The sequence below is a fragment of the Glycine soja genome, chromosome 9, assembly GCF_004193775.1.
Source record: "Glycine soja cultivar W05 chromosome 9, ASM419377v2, whole genome shotgun sequence".
Classification (NCBI taxonomy): Eukaryota; Viridiplantae; Streptophyta; class Magnoliopsida; order Fabales; family Fabaceae; genus Glycine; species Glycine soja.
In genome coordinates, this window is record NC_041010.1 from 35,117,025 (window position 1) to 35,135,610 (window position 18,586).

At 36.2% G+C, this 18,586-nt stretch overlaps 1 protein-coding gene and 2 long non-coding RNA genes across 3 annotated transcripts; 1 reads left to right on the forward strand and 2 right to left on the reverse strand.

The window, feature by feature from the left end:
• Nucleotides 1–260: 260 nt before the first annotated feature.
• Nucleotides 261–6,814, forward strand: LOC114368598 (zinc finger CCCH domain-containing protein 48-like). Its single transcript, XM_028325811.1, has 9 exons — nucleotides 261–1,049; nucleotides 1,729–1,824; nucleotides 2,528–2,617; nucleotides 2,796–2,897; nucleotides 4,112–4,258; nucleotides 4,378–4,497; nucleotides 4,591–4,650; nucleotides 5,717–5,814; nucleotides 6,229–6,814. The coding sequence occupies exons 1-9, from the start codon at nucleotides 627–629 to the stop codon at nucleotides 6,371–6,373; spliced, it is 1,281 nt and encodes a 426-aa protein (XP_028181612.1). The 5' UTR covers nucleotides 261–626; the 3' UTR covers nucleotides 6,374–6,814.
• A 451-nt stretch (nucleotides 6,815–7,265) lies between these two features.
• On the reverse strand, nucleotides 7,266–11,895 carry LOC114367602. The gene is made up of 2 exons (XR_003657246.1): nucleotides 11,853–11,895; nucleotides 7,266–7,504 (listed from the first exon to the last, which is right to left on the reverse strand). It is a non-coding gene; the product is annotated as an uncharacterized LOC114367602 (long non-coding RNA).
• Nucleotides 11,896–11,911: 16 nt separating this feature from the next.
• Nucleotides 11,912–13,140, reverse strand: LOC114367603. The gene is made up of 3 exons (XR_003657247.1): nucleotides 12,727–13,140; nucleotides 12,054–12,642; nucleotides 11,912–11,970 (listed from the first exon to the last, which is right to left on the reverse strand). It is a non-coding gene; the product is annotated as an uncharacterized LOC114367603 (long non-coding RNA).
• Between the last annotated feature and the right edge of the window lie 5,446 nt (nucleotides 13,141–18,586).

Genomic DNA, 18,586 nt, shown 5'->3' on the forward strand with positions numbered 1-18,586 from the left:
TGCAGCTTCACACGCAGATATTAAAATGAAATATGATTTTTTTTCAAGTATTTGAGAAAAAAATAAATGTTAAATAATTTTTTAGAAACAGACTATATTCTAAATATGAAAAATTTAATTAAATCTTTTTTTCAATATTTACTCTATAAATCATTAACAAATCATATTTCACACAAATATAACAAAAAAAAAAAAGTCATACATATACTATGCTACACACAATGAGAACATGTTGACCTGGGCATGCTCAGTCAGGACAGTTCCGTAATTCCACCACGTTTCCACAGACCTCACTCTCACGGCTTACGTGTAGTTCCCAAACTCTGTTTCCCGATTCAATTCATCACTTCACTCTTTCTCACGAACCCTAATCCCTAATCTCACAATCAATTAGGGTTTCTCATCTCATTTCCACGAACTCCATTTCATTCCACTCCTTGATGATCACAAATATACTTTCCCCTTTCTCCCCTTCTTCTCAATTCCCGAATCAATCGCAAACCTCGATTCCTTTTTCCTCTTCCAATCGCACCCAAAGCTAAAGAATAAATACTCGTTCAAATATCAAACGCCCAATTCCCTCAATCCCAATTCACTCGATCACACACACACTCTCTGTTTCGATCATGGACGTGGACGGTGGCAACAAGCGCGTGTACAACCGCCTTGGTGGGGACGCGAAGCACCAGAAAGTGTGCTACCACTGGCAAGCGGGGAAGTGCAACCGCTACCCGTGCCCCTTCCTGCACAGCGAATCGCCCGCGAATTCGCACCACGCCAATGGCACCTCCTCGAAGCGGACGTACGACAATTCGGGCTTCTCCGGCCCACGCCGCAGCCCCAATTTCAACAACACGTGGGGCCGCGGCGGGGGCCGCGGTGGTGGTGGTGGTGGTGGTGCCGGTAGAGGTGTGGTGGTGAAGGCCGAGAAAGTTTGTAATTATTGGATTCAGGGGAGTTGTAGTTATGGAGAGAGGTGCAAGTTCCTTCACTCCTGGAGTGTGGGGGATGGGTTTTCTTTGCTGACCCAGCTTGAAGGTCATCAGAAGGTAACAAAATAAAGAAGGTTTTAGTGGATAATTGTGTTAGTATATAGTGTAGGATCTGAAGCCACTAAATGAGTAACGGTAAAGTAATTAATCTGAATCAATTGTAAATGAGAAAATCAATGTTTGATATTGATTTGTTACGCACCTAGGTGTAATGTTGACTGTTGATTTGCTCATCAATGACGGAAATTAGGTACTTTACTGATATTGACAGTTGATTGTACTTTATAATAAAGTGATTTGCCTACTTTGATGGAGGAACTGCATTCTATAGTATAGACTCTGCTTGATAGTGAAAGGTTTTAAATTACGGTTGTGGTTGCAATTTTGTTGTGATCCTTGATGTTGTGGGAAATTGTGGACAAATGTGGCCACAATTGTGGTTGCAGTCTCTACAAAAGCCTTGGTGATGTGGCAGAAATTGCGGTTGCGGCCTGTTTTCTTGAAACATTTAAAACCTGAGCTGGATAGCTTACTTACCATTGGATTTTATGATGTGTGTGTGTTTTTAATTCTAATCGTGTTTTAAATGTTGTATAGGGCTAAGTGTGATGTGTGATCTGGGTTTGCATTAATGTTACTCTGTGAAAATTGATATTTGATAGCACGTTTACAAGAGTGTGTGGGTGTTTGGTGATTGGAGTTGACTGGATGAACTGTGGTTTTGTTGAATGAACAGGCTGTGAGTGCAATTGCCTTTCCCTCTGGTTCTGATAAGCTGTATACTGGAAGCACTGATGAGACTGCAAGGATTTGGGACTGCCAATCTGGAAAGGTGGTTATTAATTGGATCATGTTTTGTTTTGTAGAGGCATTTTTTGTTTCAATTTTAAAGTTACAGACACCTTGTCTTTTTTCACTAATGTTAAGCTTAATGATTTTGTTTGTAATATTGGAATAGGAGAATTTTTTTATTACTTTTAAGTTTGAATTTGAATTGTTTGTTTGTTCTAGGTGAAGCATGTCTTGTTCAGTCATAAAATTACTGCATGTGTGATTGCTAGGTTGAATCATATAATTGTATAACTTGTATCTTTCGCTTTGTTATTGTGGTTCTTGATACATTTAATAGCACAACTAATTTGTTTATTTTTTTTACACCAAATACTATAATTTTGCATTAACCCTTCTCCTAGATTCCAAATTTTGTTGCTTACACTTCAATACTCATGTTTATGTTTATAACAAACTTTTTTGGCATAGGCATATGTTATGTTATGCCTGATGTTCGGTGCCAGACACTTTTCTCCATGATACTTTTATGTGAAACAACGATATTTTTACTGCAACACATGATTGTAGTGTTCTTTATTTTTTCAATTATTTCAATTGGCATCATTTTTTCTTCTCTATTTTGATTTCAAATTTAAAAGTTAGCAGTGAACATTGTATTTTTCTTTTAACTTTTTAATAGTTTGCTTTTGAGCTTATTGAAAAGTTGAGATTGATCTTGGTTTTGTTTGTCTATGTTGCTGCAGTGTGTAGGTGTGATCAATCTTGGTGGTGAAGTAGGTTGTATGATCAGTGAAGGCCCCTGGGTTTTTGTTGGGATACCCAATTTTGTCAAGGTAAGAAAGAACACAAATAGGCATCTCTTTTTGTTTTTCTCTAATTTTGTAATCTGTAAATTTTAAAATAATGTACTTCTCTCTACTTTAGTGAAGTTTTTTTGCTAATGTATGTTCTTTCCACTGCTGATAGCATCATAACTAATGTTCTTTTTGGTTGATGATATTGGTGATGCAGGCCTGGAACACACAAAATTTATCGGAGCTAAGTCTAAATGGTCCTGTTGGACAAGTTTATGCACTTGTTGTGAATAATGATATGCTCTTTGCTGGTACACAGGTAAATATTTTCTTTCCCCTTTGACAATGTTTTTGTTTTATTTAGAGTCATGTTTTATTTTTTGATACAGTAGTCCTGATTTCAATGTTGATTATCTTCATGGTGCTTAGGACCTGTTGGATGAGATGAAAAAGTGCATTTTCATCTGTGTTTATATGGATTAGACTTTACTGAGTGGCATCTTATAATGTTAGGAACTCAATATATGGAAATTACGTTGGGGTGATAATATTGAGGTTAATTTTGGGGCTGATAAGTAATGCTGAGATAGGGAAATGAAGACTTTAAAGGAGAAACATTTAATATTATTTGCCTTTGCCCAAATTATGGATACAATTTGCAAGTGAAATATTTTTGGAGAAAAATTACTAGGAGAATCTAAAGGGTACGCTTGGGAGTGGGGCTTTGGAGGGAAATGGAAGGGAGAGGAATTTTTTTTTTGTTTAAATTTAAGAGTTATTTGATAAGAAGAATCAAAAGATTAGAGCATTAAGTTTATGCTAACCTAACATTTTTTTTCTTTCATTTTAAAAAGATTATCTAATTAGAGAATATTTATTAGAAATGGAAAATTTGTCATACCCAATGAATGGGAGATGAAGGATGATATGATTGTAAATGATTATGTCATATCACAAGTCTTGTGTTGAAATATTGGATATGTAAAGGATTGGATGATGCTTTATAAGCACTGATTACTAGCTAATTAAACAACTCAGATTAGTCTTTTAGGCAATGTGATTCGCCAAGAAGATTTTTCTTATGCTTAGTTGGGCTTGAGGTGTTACCAAATGGTATTGAAGCAGTCAGCTGGATATGTGGGATATTCCAGATTGCTGGTGGATGTATTGGCTTAGGCTATAGGTCATTGATTGTGTCTAAGGAGGACTTATTGGGGATTTATTTGGGAGAGACTGTGATGCCTTGGATCTCATGTTGGTTATGTGAAGGGTTGTGTGATGCTCTGTATAAACTCTTTAGGTATTAACTATTAAGGCAGCTGGATACCTTTTAACTCAAACAGTAAATGAGTTTATGCTTCTAATGTCCTGGGAAATATTTTTGTTAAACTCAACCAAACATGTTTCAAAGCCTGTTGTATTTTTTTATTATCGAAAATGACAACAGAATACACTAGAAAAGATTCTCACTTATCTACATATTTGTAATACCATCTTTATTTTTTTATCTCAAATGAAATACTTCTGCTGCAGGACGGATCTATATTGGCATGGAAGTTTAATGTAGCTACCAACTGCTTTGAGCCGGCTGCATCACTTAAAGGTCATTCTCGGGGTGTTGTTTCATTAGTTGTTGGTGCTAATAGACTTTACTCTGGTTCAATGGACAATACAATAAAAGTAAGTTTTTGTAAGCTCTTTGCCATAAATGTCTGATTCAATACGTGATTCAATTTGGTGCTAATAGGTTTTGGTTTGTTAATTTGGTGCATTTCTTCCAACTGGTTGTTGTCTTTCAGGTATGGAACCTTGAAACCTTGCAGTGTTTACAGACACTAACAGAGCACACATCTGTTGTGATGTCTGTTCTCTGCTGGGACCAATTCCTTTTGTCTTGTTCATTGGACAAAACAGTGAAGGTTGGTTTTCACACTATTTACTGGTTATATATGTATTGACTATATGCAAGTTTTGGAATTAATATTTGTTTAACTTTTATTTGATTTATGCAGGTATGGTATGCTACTGAAAGCGGAAACTTGGAAGTGACATATTCTCACAATGAAGAAAATGTATGCTTTTAATTTATTTACTTTTTCCCCTGGATACTTGGTTTTATTTTAATATGATATTTCTTGTCCAGTTTGAAATGACGATCTCTCATAATTATGTGTAATCAATTCTTAGCTCTGCTATCAATGATCCAGATACTACTGTTTTGAACTCATGGTTTAGAAAATATAGGAAATGTGCTCAAGTTTCTGATGATGAAAATGGCTCAGTATTGCATACAACCAGATAGGTACTTAACCAGAAAGGGGCATATAGATGTGTAGCTTAGTTTTTAAAGTCATTCCTTGGTGATAATACTATTCTAAATATTTGAATCCTCTCAAATAATGAGGCATAGGAACCAGATACAAGATAAAAAAATGACTCAAATCTGGATATGACAACTTTTTTAAAGCAGCCTTGTATAGGGCTGAACTAATAAGTTATAAGCTAAAGGGAAAGAAGTTTTGGAGCTGGAGATTTATTAGTATTTGAAGTAGAGAGAACAAGAAATTACCACTACTTGTAGTTTTTTTTTGCCCCTTCAATTGGCTTTTCAATTTCTCAGACAGCATTTCCTACTTTACTAACTTCAAGAAGCTATACAGCTGGAATTAAGTATTCCATTACTTGGAATGCTTCTGATAAGTGGGGTTAATGGAAAGTCTGGGCTTTGTAAAAAGAAGCATGATGTCTAATCCTTTAGCCTAATCTATTACTTGTGAGAAAAAGGGGACCAAATCACCAAAATGAAATAAAGGGGGGCAAGTCCAATATTTGCAAATATTTTATGTATAGTAATTAGAAACATCTAAGAGGGTGGGGGCATGGCCCATGCCTTCCACCCTCTGCATCTGTACTTCAATGAGCTATTTACACATTTTATATTTCTATGTGCATTCATTTGTTGCATTATCATTTTTAAGGGGTACTATCTTTTAGTTCTTATATAACTATTCTTCATTCTTAACAGCTATTATTCGCACATGAAATGTGGCTGGGGGAGGGGGGGGGGGGGGGGGGGGATTGTTAAGTGTGTGAGATGGCTTTCACGAAGTTGCTGATGTTGTTATAATCTGTGTGCAGGGTATACTTACCCTATGTGGGATGCATGATTCACAAGGCAAACCCATTTTGCTCTGCGCTTGCAATGATAATACTGTACACCTCTATGATCTGCCATCGTAAGTAGTTGACTTCCTATTCATGCTCTCATTTGATTCACTACAACATGCAAACCACTAGAATTTTTTGAAATTTATTCAATGCATTGTGTTTCTTGCTCATGAGAGCTTGTGTTTATATATGATGGTAAATCTGGCTTGGGTTTCATTAGTATGTTTTACATAACAAGCTTGATTTGTTATGCAAGTTATTGATTCCACTTAGAAGGCGTGGAAATAATAAAGCGACTTTTGACCATTTGAAGAGAAATTGTAATGACTTTTTATTATTTTAAGGAAAACCCATATTTTACCCAAGTAGTGTATCAGTTCCTGTTTTCTCCACTACTCTATTTTCACTGTGACATTGTTTTTTATATCGCTGATGCCTAATAGAAGGGAACTCATTATTCATTGTTTGCCCCGTTTCTTCAGATTTGCAGAGAGAGGTAAGATATTAACAAAACAAGAGGTACGAGCAATTCAGATAGGGCCTAACGGCATATTCTTCACGGGTGACGGTACGGGTGAAGTAAGAGTGTGGAATTGGATAGCGGAGGCAACTACTACCACCCAATAAAGTGACACTTACAATGTGTTCCATTTAATTGTTTCACTAGTTTTTTTTTTGGTCTTCCTTTTTGTAATTTTTTAGCTGCAAGAAGGGAATTCGGGCTGACGTTGGGATTGAGAAGAGGCAGAAAAAGAGAGGTAAAGGGAGTGTGTGTAATTTAAGTTTGCGGAAGTAGTCTTGCTTTTAGAATCTGAGCTGTGGAAGTATCCTTGGCACAAAGCTGTGCTCAAGTAGGCGTGCCTATTAATGTTTGTAACATTTTGTGAAATTACAACATTATTTAGCATTATTACTTAACCCCCTCCAATGCGTATATATACCACCAAATAAATGTATGTTACTTGTTATTTACAAGTAACTGGGGGGTCTTAAATTTTCGAATGTTGTATTTTTTTTCCTGGTGATCATAAGCTCGACGAAATATAAATGATTTAACTCGTTTTCTTTTGCTGCAGCTATTAAAAGGTGTCATGTTATAATTAGCTTAAATTAGTTTTTGATTTTTTAATTTATTATTTAGGTTCAATTTGATCTTTTAATTTTTAAAATTAAATTAATTTGATCCTTTTGTTTAAATTAAATTGGCAGTGTTAAAAAATGTGTACTTTATGATGATTTAAAATCGTTTAGTAATCGTTTTAAATCATTATAGTGCAATTTTTAACATTATTGAATTAATTTTGATGGTAGGATCAAATTGAATCTAAAAAATAAATTAGAATGTAAAATACTAATTTAACCCTATAATTACCGTTCTCTAAAAAAAACCCCCTATAACTATCAATATTGATTATAGAAGAGTAGAGTAGAGTTTATCGGAGTTGTGTTTCCTCAATGCACATACGAAGTACCTATTGTGTGTAAAGATTTGGTGATCAACACCTGCTACGTTTGACCATAAACGGAAACTTAGAAAGTCCATCTTAACATCATGCTATCTCTAGAGCTATAACCTAACTTGTCATAGCTCTAACAACTCCTTGGTGCTGGAACCTCTACGCTTATAAATGGATAACTCTATTATGATTACAATATTATAATTTAGTATCCATGATCCAAAAGTTTGGTGGCTCCATTGCACCGAGATTGATAGTTGTAGCCATTGGATAAACATCAACCACGTAGTCGTAGGTCGCACTAAACATGAACCAATAAAAGCCATTGGATAAATTGTTAAAAAATAAATAAATAAGTGGACAATATTAATGCCTATAACTTGTTACTTGTGATTATGACTTATAGGTTAATGGCTTTTAGAATGGAAGTTGTCCATCATGGACCGGTCCAAAATGGTTGGCTGTGGCTGGCCACTGTCGGTGCATTGTATTTCAGTTCTTTTTTTGTTAGTTTACTTTTTTTGGTTTTTATTGGTAATCAATAGTTTTATAATTGCAACTAAGTCCTGTTTCAATAGGGCTGTTCATAATCTAAACCATTCCAAACATATGGGATTCCAAACATATGGGAGTTGCTACGTGCACCCAGTAAATAGTGAAGTGGCGAAAATGTCCTTAAGGGAAAGCCATTTCCGGAAACATTTCGGAAGACTATTATTCCAGAAACTTTTCGGAAGAACCTTCTTCCAGGAGAAGAATTAGTGATTCCGGAAGTACTCAGAAACTCTTTTTGGAAGAACGTCATCCAGAATTTTTCCGGAAAAAGTTTCTTCCGGAAGATATCCTTTTACTTCCGGAAGAAGGGTCTTCCAGAAGTTAGTTTTTTTTTTTAAAAATAATTTATTTTGTAATAATTTACTTTTAATGAATAAACTAAATTATAAAATAATTAATATTATTATACATAAATAATTAAATAATTAGTGAACGTAATTATGACTAATATTTATAATTTGTTTTTTACGCGCATGTAAAATATGAATTTGTGTGATAATTTAGTATAATTTAAATCATAAAAATTAATTAATTCGTAAATTTTATTAAAAATATAAATTTTTTATTATGATAACATTTAATTTCTATTACAAAAGTTAATATATAATAAAAAAATGATTATTATTTTATAACAAAGTGAAGAAAAAATAATTTTCATTTTATAATAATAAGTAAAAATAAAATAATATTTAATGCATATGTAATGATGATTTTGCCCCTGTGTAATTTTCTTTAAATTTACGCGTTGCACGCTTCGATTTCACGCTTCCGTTACTCACTTTCTTTACTGCGCCTTCTTCCTTCTCTGCTTTCTTTCTTTCGTTTTGGTTGTTGTTGCTTTCGGTGGTGGTCCCTTTTGCGCTTTCCATTGGTGGTCCCATGAAAGTATTTGAAGATTTGGTGGTCCCCGTGAAGCAGGTGTTTCGTATTTGAAGTTTTGTTAGTCGTTGTTCTTCCTATTTCGTCAGAGGTACGCATTTATGAGTATTTTTTTCAATTTCCGGCTAATTTTTAAAGAAGAAAAACAATAAAAAACTGTATCCGAAAGAAATTTTAGGCACAGCAGGAGGAAGTTCTGGAATGAGAATGTTAGTAACTTCCGGAAGAAGGTCTTCCGAAAGCACTTCTTTCGGAATAGGCCTTAGTAACTTTCGGAATGTTAAATTATTAACAAATTTTTTTATTTCTGTTTTAAAATTTATATATATATATATATATATATATATATATATATATATGTTGTGGATTATTGGTTTAATTAGGTATAATGGTATAATATTAAATGATTTATGTAACTTAATTGTATTTTGTTGTAGTAGAAAAATATTTTATTAGTTGTTTATTATAGTGATAAGTTTAGTTTAAGTAAATAATGTAGTTATAAATTTAGAATATATTTGTATTAGTTGTTAGTATGTTTGTTAGTTAATAAGTAGTCAATTTATGAATGTGGTTATATGATAATTTGAATATACTTGTGTATGATACATATGTGCTGTTAATATGTTTGTTATTTAATGTGTAGTAAATTTTTGGATGTGGTTATATGATAATTTGAATGTACTTGTGTATGATGCATATGTCCTTAAGATGGACGAAGATCAATGGAGGTATGACTTTGCGATGTCACAAAAAGTTCATATGGATTATGATTATGATAATCAAGAAGAATGTGGGGTGAATGAACCACATGTGGATTGTTCAAATGCTTTTAATACGTCTCAGGTAATCATAGATAATTTGAGTCATTTGGTTGAATTGATGTTTTGTATGAAAATTAATATGTTAGGGTTGCGTTGTAGGTATTCGCTACTCGAAATGATGTTTTGCAATGGGCTCGAACAGTTGCCCATGAAAATGGATTTGTTGCAGTGATTATGAGGTCTGACACAGAGACCGGTAGCAGAGGAAGAAGTTCATTTGTCTTAATTAGGTGTGAAAGGAGTGGTGCGTACAAGTGCGGAAATAAAGAATTTGTTAGAAAAGACACTGGGAGTATGAAATGTGGTTGTCCCTTTGGGCTTCGTGGGAAACCAGTGCATGGAGGGGAATGTTGGATGGTGAAGTTGATCTGTGAGATTCACAATCATGAATTGGCGAAGTCCTTAGTTGGACATCCATACGCCGGACGATTGACTAAGGAAGAAAAGAAAATTATTGCTGATATGACAAAGTCGAAGGTGAAACCGAAAAACATCTTGCTAACGTTGAAGGAACACAATGCCAACAGTTGCACCACGATAAAGCAAATTTACAATGCAAGAAGTGCATATCGTTCTTCAATAAGAGGAGCTGATACCGAAATGCAACATCTGATGAAGCTTCTCGAACGTGATCAATACATTCATTGGCATAGATTGAAGGATGAAGTTGTGGTGCGTGATCTGTTTTGGTGTCACCCAGATGCAGTAAAGTTATGCAATGCATGTCATCTGATGTTTTTTATAGACAGTACCTACAAAACAAACAGGTACAGACTCCCACTACTTGACTTTGTTGGAGTGACACCAACGGCGATGACATTCTTTGCTGGGTTTGCATATCTGAAGGCTGAGCGTGTTAATAATATTGTATGGGCTTTGGAACGATTTCGAGGCCTATTTTTAAGAAACGATCGCCTCCCTCTTGTTATTGTCACTGACAGAGACCTAACACTGATGAATGCAGTGAAAACTGTGTTTCCCGAGTCTACTAATTTGTTGTGCAGGTTTCATATCGATAAGAATGTGAAGATGAAATGCAAATCTTTAATCGGAGAAAAAAATGTGTGGGACTATGTAATGGATAACTGGGGTACTTTGGTTGATTGTCCGTCCGAACACCAATTCCATGAGTCACATCAGAAGTTTCAAGTTGCTTGTTCACCTTGACCGATGTTCATTGACTATGTTAACGACACATGAATTATCCCCCATAAGGAAAAATTTATTACAGCATGGACGAATAAGGTCATGCACCTAGGCAACACAACAACAAACAGGTATTAAGAACTGATTTTATTTGTTAGTAAGGATTAGTAATAAATGGTATTTAATTGTTGTATATTTTCATGTTTGTTGTGTATTTTAAATGTAGGGTTGAATCAGCTCATTGGGCTCTCAAAAGAATACTACAAAATAGCGTTGGAGACCTATGTAATGTTTGGGATGCCATGAACAACATGATCACGCTGCAACACGTCGAAATTAAAGCATCCTTTGGAACCAATACGCATGTGATTGGACATGTATATAAAAAAACCTTATACAAGAGGCTTCTTGGGATGGTTTCAAGGGATGCTTTAAATCAGATTGCTTCTGAGGTTGACCGTCTACGTTATCTCAACAACAATCTCTCTTCTTGTGGTTGTGTGATGAGAAGCACGCACAGTCTTCCTTGTGCATGTGAGCTTTTTAGGTATACTGCTGACAGCATCCCATTGAAGTCAGTCCATCTTTTCTAGAGGAGACTTTGCTTTTCAAACCAAGGGTTATGTGAGGCGGAAGTTACCATCAAGGAAGAGATAGAGATCATATCTAAAAGGTTTGATGAACTTGATGTGGCTGACAAAGTAACTCTGAAGAGTAAACTTCGAGAAATTGCATACCCTGATCATAACTCTATGTGACCTCCTCCATCAAAGGTCAACACTAAAGGTGCACCGAAGAAACCGATGTAAAGAAGTCAAAGATCCACAAAGCGTGATCCGTCTTACTGGGAGTACGTTGATGTTTTTCATTCTGTTCAAAGCAGCAACTCTCCAGTTAAACGAAGTGCATCATGTTCTCAACCGCCTCAGCCAACAAGGATCATCCCGATGTTGGATCAATTTTTGCCATTCTTTCAAGGTTTCATTCGTGACGTTGTGGATGTGAAAGCGGACGGTAACTGTGGATATCGGTCCATTGCTGCTTTATCATGTATGGGGGAAGATTCGTGGCCGTTAGTGTGTAATGAATTGATTAAAGAACTAGGCAGGTGGTCGCATGAGTACATGAACCTCTTCGGTGGCATAAAGAGATTTGAACAATTAAAGTTGTCCCTACTTGTTGATGGGTTTTCAAAGGTATGTTTTTAGGTTAATTTTTTTTAATAACAATCTTTAAATTACTTACATGTGTAAGTTTGGTTCATTCAGGTTAGTGTGGACAAGTGGATGGGCACACGCTCCAACCTAAGGTTGAGCACACTCTCCAACCTCTGTGCAATCGCCTCATATCTGTCGTAATCATCCTGTCAAAGTTATTAAAAATATTTATTATGAAATTTAAAATAAATAACAACTCATAAAACATTAAACGCGCAAATAATCTTACCACATGTGGACGGGGGTCAAATGATACTGGAACCTGGGGGTTGGGCGGCTGTATGTAGTCCTCAGGGTCTGCAGCTGGTGCATCCCTCGGCTGGTCACCTGCCTAGGTCGGTATCATGAATGGGTGAGATATGCGGAAAAACCACTCCATGTAATCCGCAGATACCTACCCAAGCACTAGACAAAGCTGACCCGCAGGTAGTAAGTGATCCGCAAACTGCATCCACCTGTCATGTATCTAATCGTGTGACAATCGTGCACTAACAGGCGGCGGATGGATGCTCTGGATGTAACCAAATTGGCGTACCACCCTCTCCGGTCGAGCTGTGATGACCATAGGACCCCATCTCAGTTGACCTTGGAAAGATGAAATCTCCTGAAATGCCCTAACCCCCCGATGCTCCGTGTACGACAACCAGGACACATCTGTGACGGTCAAACCATCACAGCGTGCCCTGTAGGGTGCTCCTGTAATCTCCCTTCATGTGCGCCTTCGACGTCAACCACCGGGAAGCACGTGGGGACATCTCCTGGTATGTATCTTCAGTCACGCACTGGTGCACACTAGGGAAGTGCTCATAGATCCAACACTACACAATAATTGAGGTTAACATAACATAAAAACATGTTTAAATCATAATCGAACGTAACATATTAATAAACACAAAATTTACCTGAAGTAGCATCAAGTACCCCGCAAGCTGTCGGGTGGTGGTCCTACAAGGTGAACCACATGCACGTATGTTGCACTCTTATTAGCAAAAAAAGTGCAACCGACAAGGTGCAATAGATAAGCGCGAGCTGCGACAATCCACCGCCGGGCCTGACATCTCGTCTCATAAATGTCTCGAACCCATCCTAATCATACATATGCCCCACGTGTGAGTGCTGTCTCGGCTCTGGCCTCCTCGGCAGACACCTCCAGCAACTCCGTCAGCAAAAATCTGGTCTCCTCCGTAGAAAGAGTGTGTATGATTAGGATGGGTTCGAGACATCATCCAATGTGATCGTCAGCTCTCCTACAGAAAGGTGGAAGGTGCTAGTCTCACCGTGCCACCTCTCCACAAATGCAGATATCAGTCCAGGATCGCCAGTAATAACTGAACAATCGATCAGTGGACTTAATCCTGTGGCAGCCACCAGGCCTTCAATCTCAAGCACTAGCCTCCCAATCAGTGTCACCTTCCTCCCATGTGACACTAACTTCAAATCAGGACGTTCGTGATTTGAAGTACAAATTATATAATTATTAAAAAAAATTAATCACAAACAAATAAATCAACAATGATAAATAATTAACAAATTAAAATACATGTCCACTCCAAACAACATGTGCAAGATGCTCGGCAAATGATGTGAGCACTGACGGGTCACGTGGACCACCAGGGAATCCCTCAGCAGCATCATCACCATCTGACCCCTCACCACTATCAGCACCCTGTGCGTCCGCACGCATCTCAGGTGCCTCCGCAGCCAGCTCAGGAACATCGTCAGTCATGTCAGAAACGTCCTCAACCATATCACGTCCCTCCGTAGTCATCTGATGAACGCTTAGCCTAAGGGCTGAGGCAGTAGGCTTACGCCTCTCGGGAACATCAGCAGCATCCTGGTCAGCAGGTCTATCTATGCCTACAAGTCTACCTATGGCACGACCTAAACCTCGTGTTCTGGCCATGATCTGCAAATCATGTCGAACACGTATTTTTTTCGATCAAAATATACAATATTTTTTTTATAAAAAAAACAACTTTATTTATAAACAAATAAAACTAACTTAAATCAAATTATTTTAAAACATACACAACATAATTTTTAAAAAAATTAAACAACTTCATTTATAAAAAAACACAACTAATGTAAAAAAAATTAATTAGTAAACATCCACAACTTAATTTAAAAAAAAAATAAGAAACTTCATTTCTAAAAAAAACACAACTAAATTATTTAGTAAACATCCACAACTTAATTTTAAAAAAAACATAAACAACTTCATTTATATAAAAAAAACAACTAATATAAAAATAATTCATTACTAAACATCCACAACTTAATTTTTTTTTAAAAAAACTTCATTTATAAAAAACCACAACTAATGTAAAAAAAAATTAATTAGTAAACATCCACAACTTAATTTAAAAAAAAATTAAAAAAATTCATTTATAAAAAAAACACAACTCAATTATTTAGTAAACATCCACAACTTAATTTTAAAAAAAATAAACAACTTCATTTATAAAATAAAACACAACTAATATAAAAATAATTAATTACTAAACATCCACAACTTAATGTTTTAAAAAATAAACAACTTCAATTATAAAAAAAAACATAACTAATATAAAAATAATTAATTACTAAACATCCACAACTTAATTTAAAAAAAAATAAACAACTTCATTTATAAAAAAAACACAACTAATATAAAAATAATGAATTACTAAACATCCGCAACTTAATTTTTTTTAAAAAATAAACAACTTCATTTATAAAAAAAACACAACTAATATAAAAATAATTAATTACTAAACATCCACAACTTAATTTAAAAAAAACTTCATTTTTAAAAAACCACAACTAATATACAAATAATTAATTATTAAACATACACAACTTAATTTTTTTAAAAAAATAAACAACTTCATTTATAAAAAAATACTTCATTTATAATAAAATAAACAACTTTATTTATAATAAAATAAAAAAGTTTATTTATAGACAAAAAAAACACAACTAATTTCAAAATATATAATTAGTAAACATACACAACTTAAATTATATATAACAATAAAACAAAAATGGGAAAAAAATTTCCAAACATACACAACTTTATTTATAAAAATTAACTACTTCATTTATAAAAATACATAAGTAATTTAAAATTAAATAATTAGTAAAATACTCAACTAAAATGATATAAAAAATAAACTGAAACAATTAACATAAATAACAAACTTAATTAACAAAAACAATATTTAAAAAAAAAACTTTTGGAAGAAGTAGTTCTTCCAGAAACATTCCGGAAGAAGGGGTCTTCCGGAAAGTGCTTCGGGAACCACTGAAAGGTCATCCAAAAGAACCCTTCTTCCGGAAACTTTCTGGAAGAGGTGGTCCGGGAGCTTTCCGGAAGACCAGTACTTCCGGAAGACGTTTCACAACTTCCGGAAGAATCCTTCTTCCGGAATACCTTCTTCCGAAAGTTCCGGAAGAACCCCTAACGGGTCTTGCGGAAGGCGCCACCGTCACCAAGCTGTCGCCATTTTTTCTGGCGTCTTCTACCCTAAGGTTCCACTATCCTAAGGTTCCACTAACCTACCCTAAATGCTACAAATGTAGTGCATAACAAAACCAAAGCTAAGAAGAAGGTCACCTACCTCGAATGCAAATGGGTCCAAGGGCTACCGGAGAAGCCTCGCGGAGAAGAAGCACGTCGCGGAAGAGAGAAGAGAAGAAGCTTTCGCGGAAGAGAGAAGTGAAAAGAGAGAATGCTTCCGAAAGAGGGAAAAAAAGCTTTTTAATTTTTTTAATGAAGGGCAAAATTGACCTTTCAATAAAATGTTGTGTGCACCAGCAATATTGCTGGGTGCACCTAGCATATCCCCAAACATATTGGTTTGAATTTTAGTATTGACCAGGTTGAGTAGTCAAACTCAACCCATCCATTTAAATCTAATAACTTTTGGTTTTGATAACAAGTTTTTCTTCTTATATATTTTGAATTTTTTGTTTTCTAGTATTTGCATTTTCTTTAGAAAATTTTAAGCTATATTTGAGTTTTTCTTTTGTCTGATAAACTCACTCAACCCAGCCTATCATTCATTGGAGAGAAGTCATGTGAGCATCTTTCTTTGCCATAATACTAGCATGAAAATCTCGTACCTCAGTGCCAATTCCCACCTTTCGGCACTGTGTCTCCTGTTACCATGAATGTGCTCCATTTTCCTATACCGGTTGAATTTAGCCGCACCTTTGTTATGGTTTTACCTATAGTCGAGAAGTTTGCAATACATAATACGAGTATGAGTATGTAACCTTACAAAGTAATGGTACATGGAAGTATATATAGTTGGTATGCTTGTCAAGAAAATTACTTTTAAAAACATAAGTTAATTTATCTTTTTAAGTGATTTTATCATTTTTTTTTAAATTTAAAATTTCAATTATCCAGGTTAGTTTTATCAAGAAAAGTGTTGGACAAACTATAGAAAATAAATGAGTAGCTTTTTAATTAAAAAAAAAAGTTTGAAATGCATACTTTCATCTTACTCTTTGATTTATGAAAATAAACGAATATAGTAGTTTATTGAAGGCAACACCAAGTCATGGACAACACAAAATCATCCTTTCATCTTCCTTTATAATCTTCTCATTTCGACAACGGATTCTCTCTCTAAAAGCATCATTCTCAACATCCTTTGGAAAAAATCCTCTCTTTCTCTCTGTAACAACTAACAAGCTTAGCTGTTTATGTTCTTTAAGAGTTCCAAAGTCAAACTCGTGATGTTTCCTGATTCATTGCTTTCACGAATTCACTAAATTTTACCAAACCGGTTTAAAAATGTCATGTGAATTGGTATGCATGAACCAATTCACGGTTCCTTATTGAAGCGAGAGAATTATGTTTTACTAGTTTTGCGTTCCTTCACATGTCAGTAACCTTTTACGGCACTACCCTTGAGTGCAGAGAAGACAATACTACTCATAATTTTCTAATGAAATTTGGAATGTGGATGTTGTGAACTACAGAACAAGGCTAGGATTCGAGGACCAGATCCTCCAGAATAAGAGTAAGGAAAAAAGCTTGTATTATTTTTCATATCCATTAGAATTACATATCATTTGTTTATATAGATGTTTCTGCCGTAAATTCTAGATACAATTTTCTAATGGATTTTGGCATTTTCTGCCTTAGAGGAATTTGGAAATGCAGTGTTGAGGTGAGACAGTCCATAACGGCACAACGACTCTGAAGAATTGGTAGATTTTGCTTTTGGAAGATTGTTGCCAGCTCATCGCTTGGCCACATAGTCATCCAGGTAACGTGGCCTGTTGCTACCTCATTTTGGTCTTTCTTCTTCTTTTCTGGTTTCTGTTGCATGCTCTGTTCCTGTTGCATCATCCTCACCATTTGCATCATTCTGTGCACACTACTTTGTATTTGGGTTCTCATTCATAACATCCCTGCGGGCTTCCAAAACAACCTTGTCCTCAAGGTTGTAATCCTTTTGAAGATTCTCCCAACTTTCCCATGACGTGTCTTCAGGAAGTAGTCTTGACCATTGCACCAGCACCTGCAAGTGCTTCCCCGAATTTATGATTTCCCACTTAGTGTCCAGAATTGCGAGGGGAGTGATTATCGGATGATTGTCTTCCGACAAGGCTAGTAATTCCAGAGTGAGGGTTGAAGGTGTTGACTGATACAACTTTAACAAGGAGCAGTGGAATACGGGATGAATCCGTGAATTTGCCGGTAAATTCAATTGATATGCAACCTCCCCAATGCGTTTCGTAACCTAAAAGGGCCCGTAAAAGCATTTTGCGAGCTTTGAGTATTTGATTCCGGTGGCTGTGGTCTGCCGGCAAGGTCTCAATTTGACCAGTGCCCAATCCCCCTCTTTAAAATTGGCGTCCCTACGCTGTTGATCGACTCATTGCTTCATCCTTTGTTGAGCTTTGGTGAGCTTCTTTGTTAGACTAGCGATAATTTGATCTCGGTGCTTTAACCAGTCATCCACTGCTTCTACCTTTGATGTTCCCTCCAAATACTGAGACAAATTCAGAGGTTTCTTGCCAAAAGTAATTTCATATGGCGACATTCTCGTAGCATAATGAACGGAGGTGTTGTAGGACCACTCTGCCCAAATTAGAAAACGCCCCGATGTTGCTGGCTTCTGATGGACCAAGGATCGGAGGTACTGCTCTATGACCCGGTTCATGACCTCCGTCTGGCCGTCGGTCTGAGGATGGTAAGCCGAGCTCATACAGAGCTTGGTACCACTGAGCTTGAATAACTCCTGCCAGAAGCGGCTGATAAAGAGAGGATCTCGGTCGGAGACCAAACTCTGAGGCATACCATGGATTCTGTCGGAAATGTCCATGAATGTCTTCGTGACACTGGAGGCCGTATAATGAGGTGGTAAGAGTCCCAGATGAATGCCATTTGAAAAGCGATCCACTACTACCAGAATGACGGAGTGCCCTTGAAACGAAGGCAATCCCACAATGAAGTCAAGGGAAAGATCTTCCCAAGGCCGTGCCGGCACCGGTAATGGACAAAGAAGACCAGAAGGTCACCGGTGATCGTATTTGGTTTGTTGACAGGTAAGGTAGTTGGTGACATACTGACGAATGTCCTTCATCATGTTTTCCCACACAAAATTCTCGTTAACTTGCGCGAGAGTCTTCATAATGCCCATGTGGCCTCCAGTGGGTGTAGAATGGAATTCGACGAGAATGAGTGGTATTACTCGAGCATTCTGTGGTAGCCAAATACGCCCTCGTTGCAAGATGAAATCCTGCCGAAGAAGGTAATCAGGA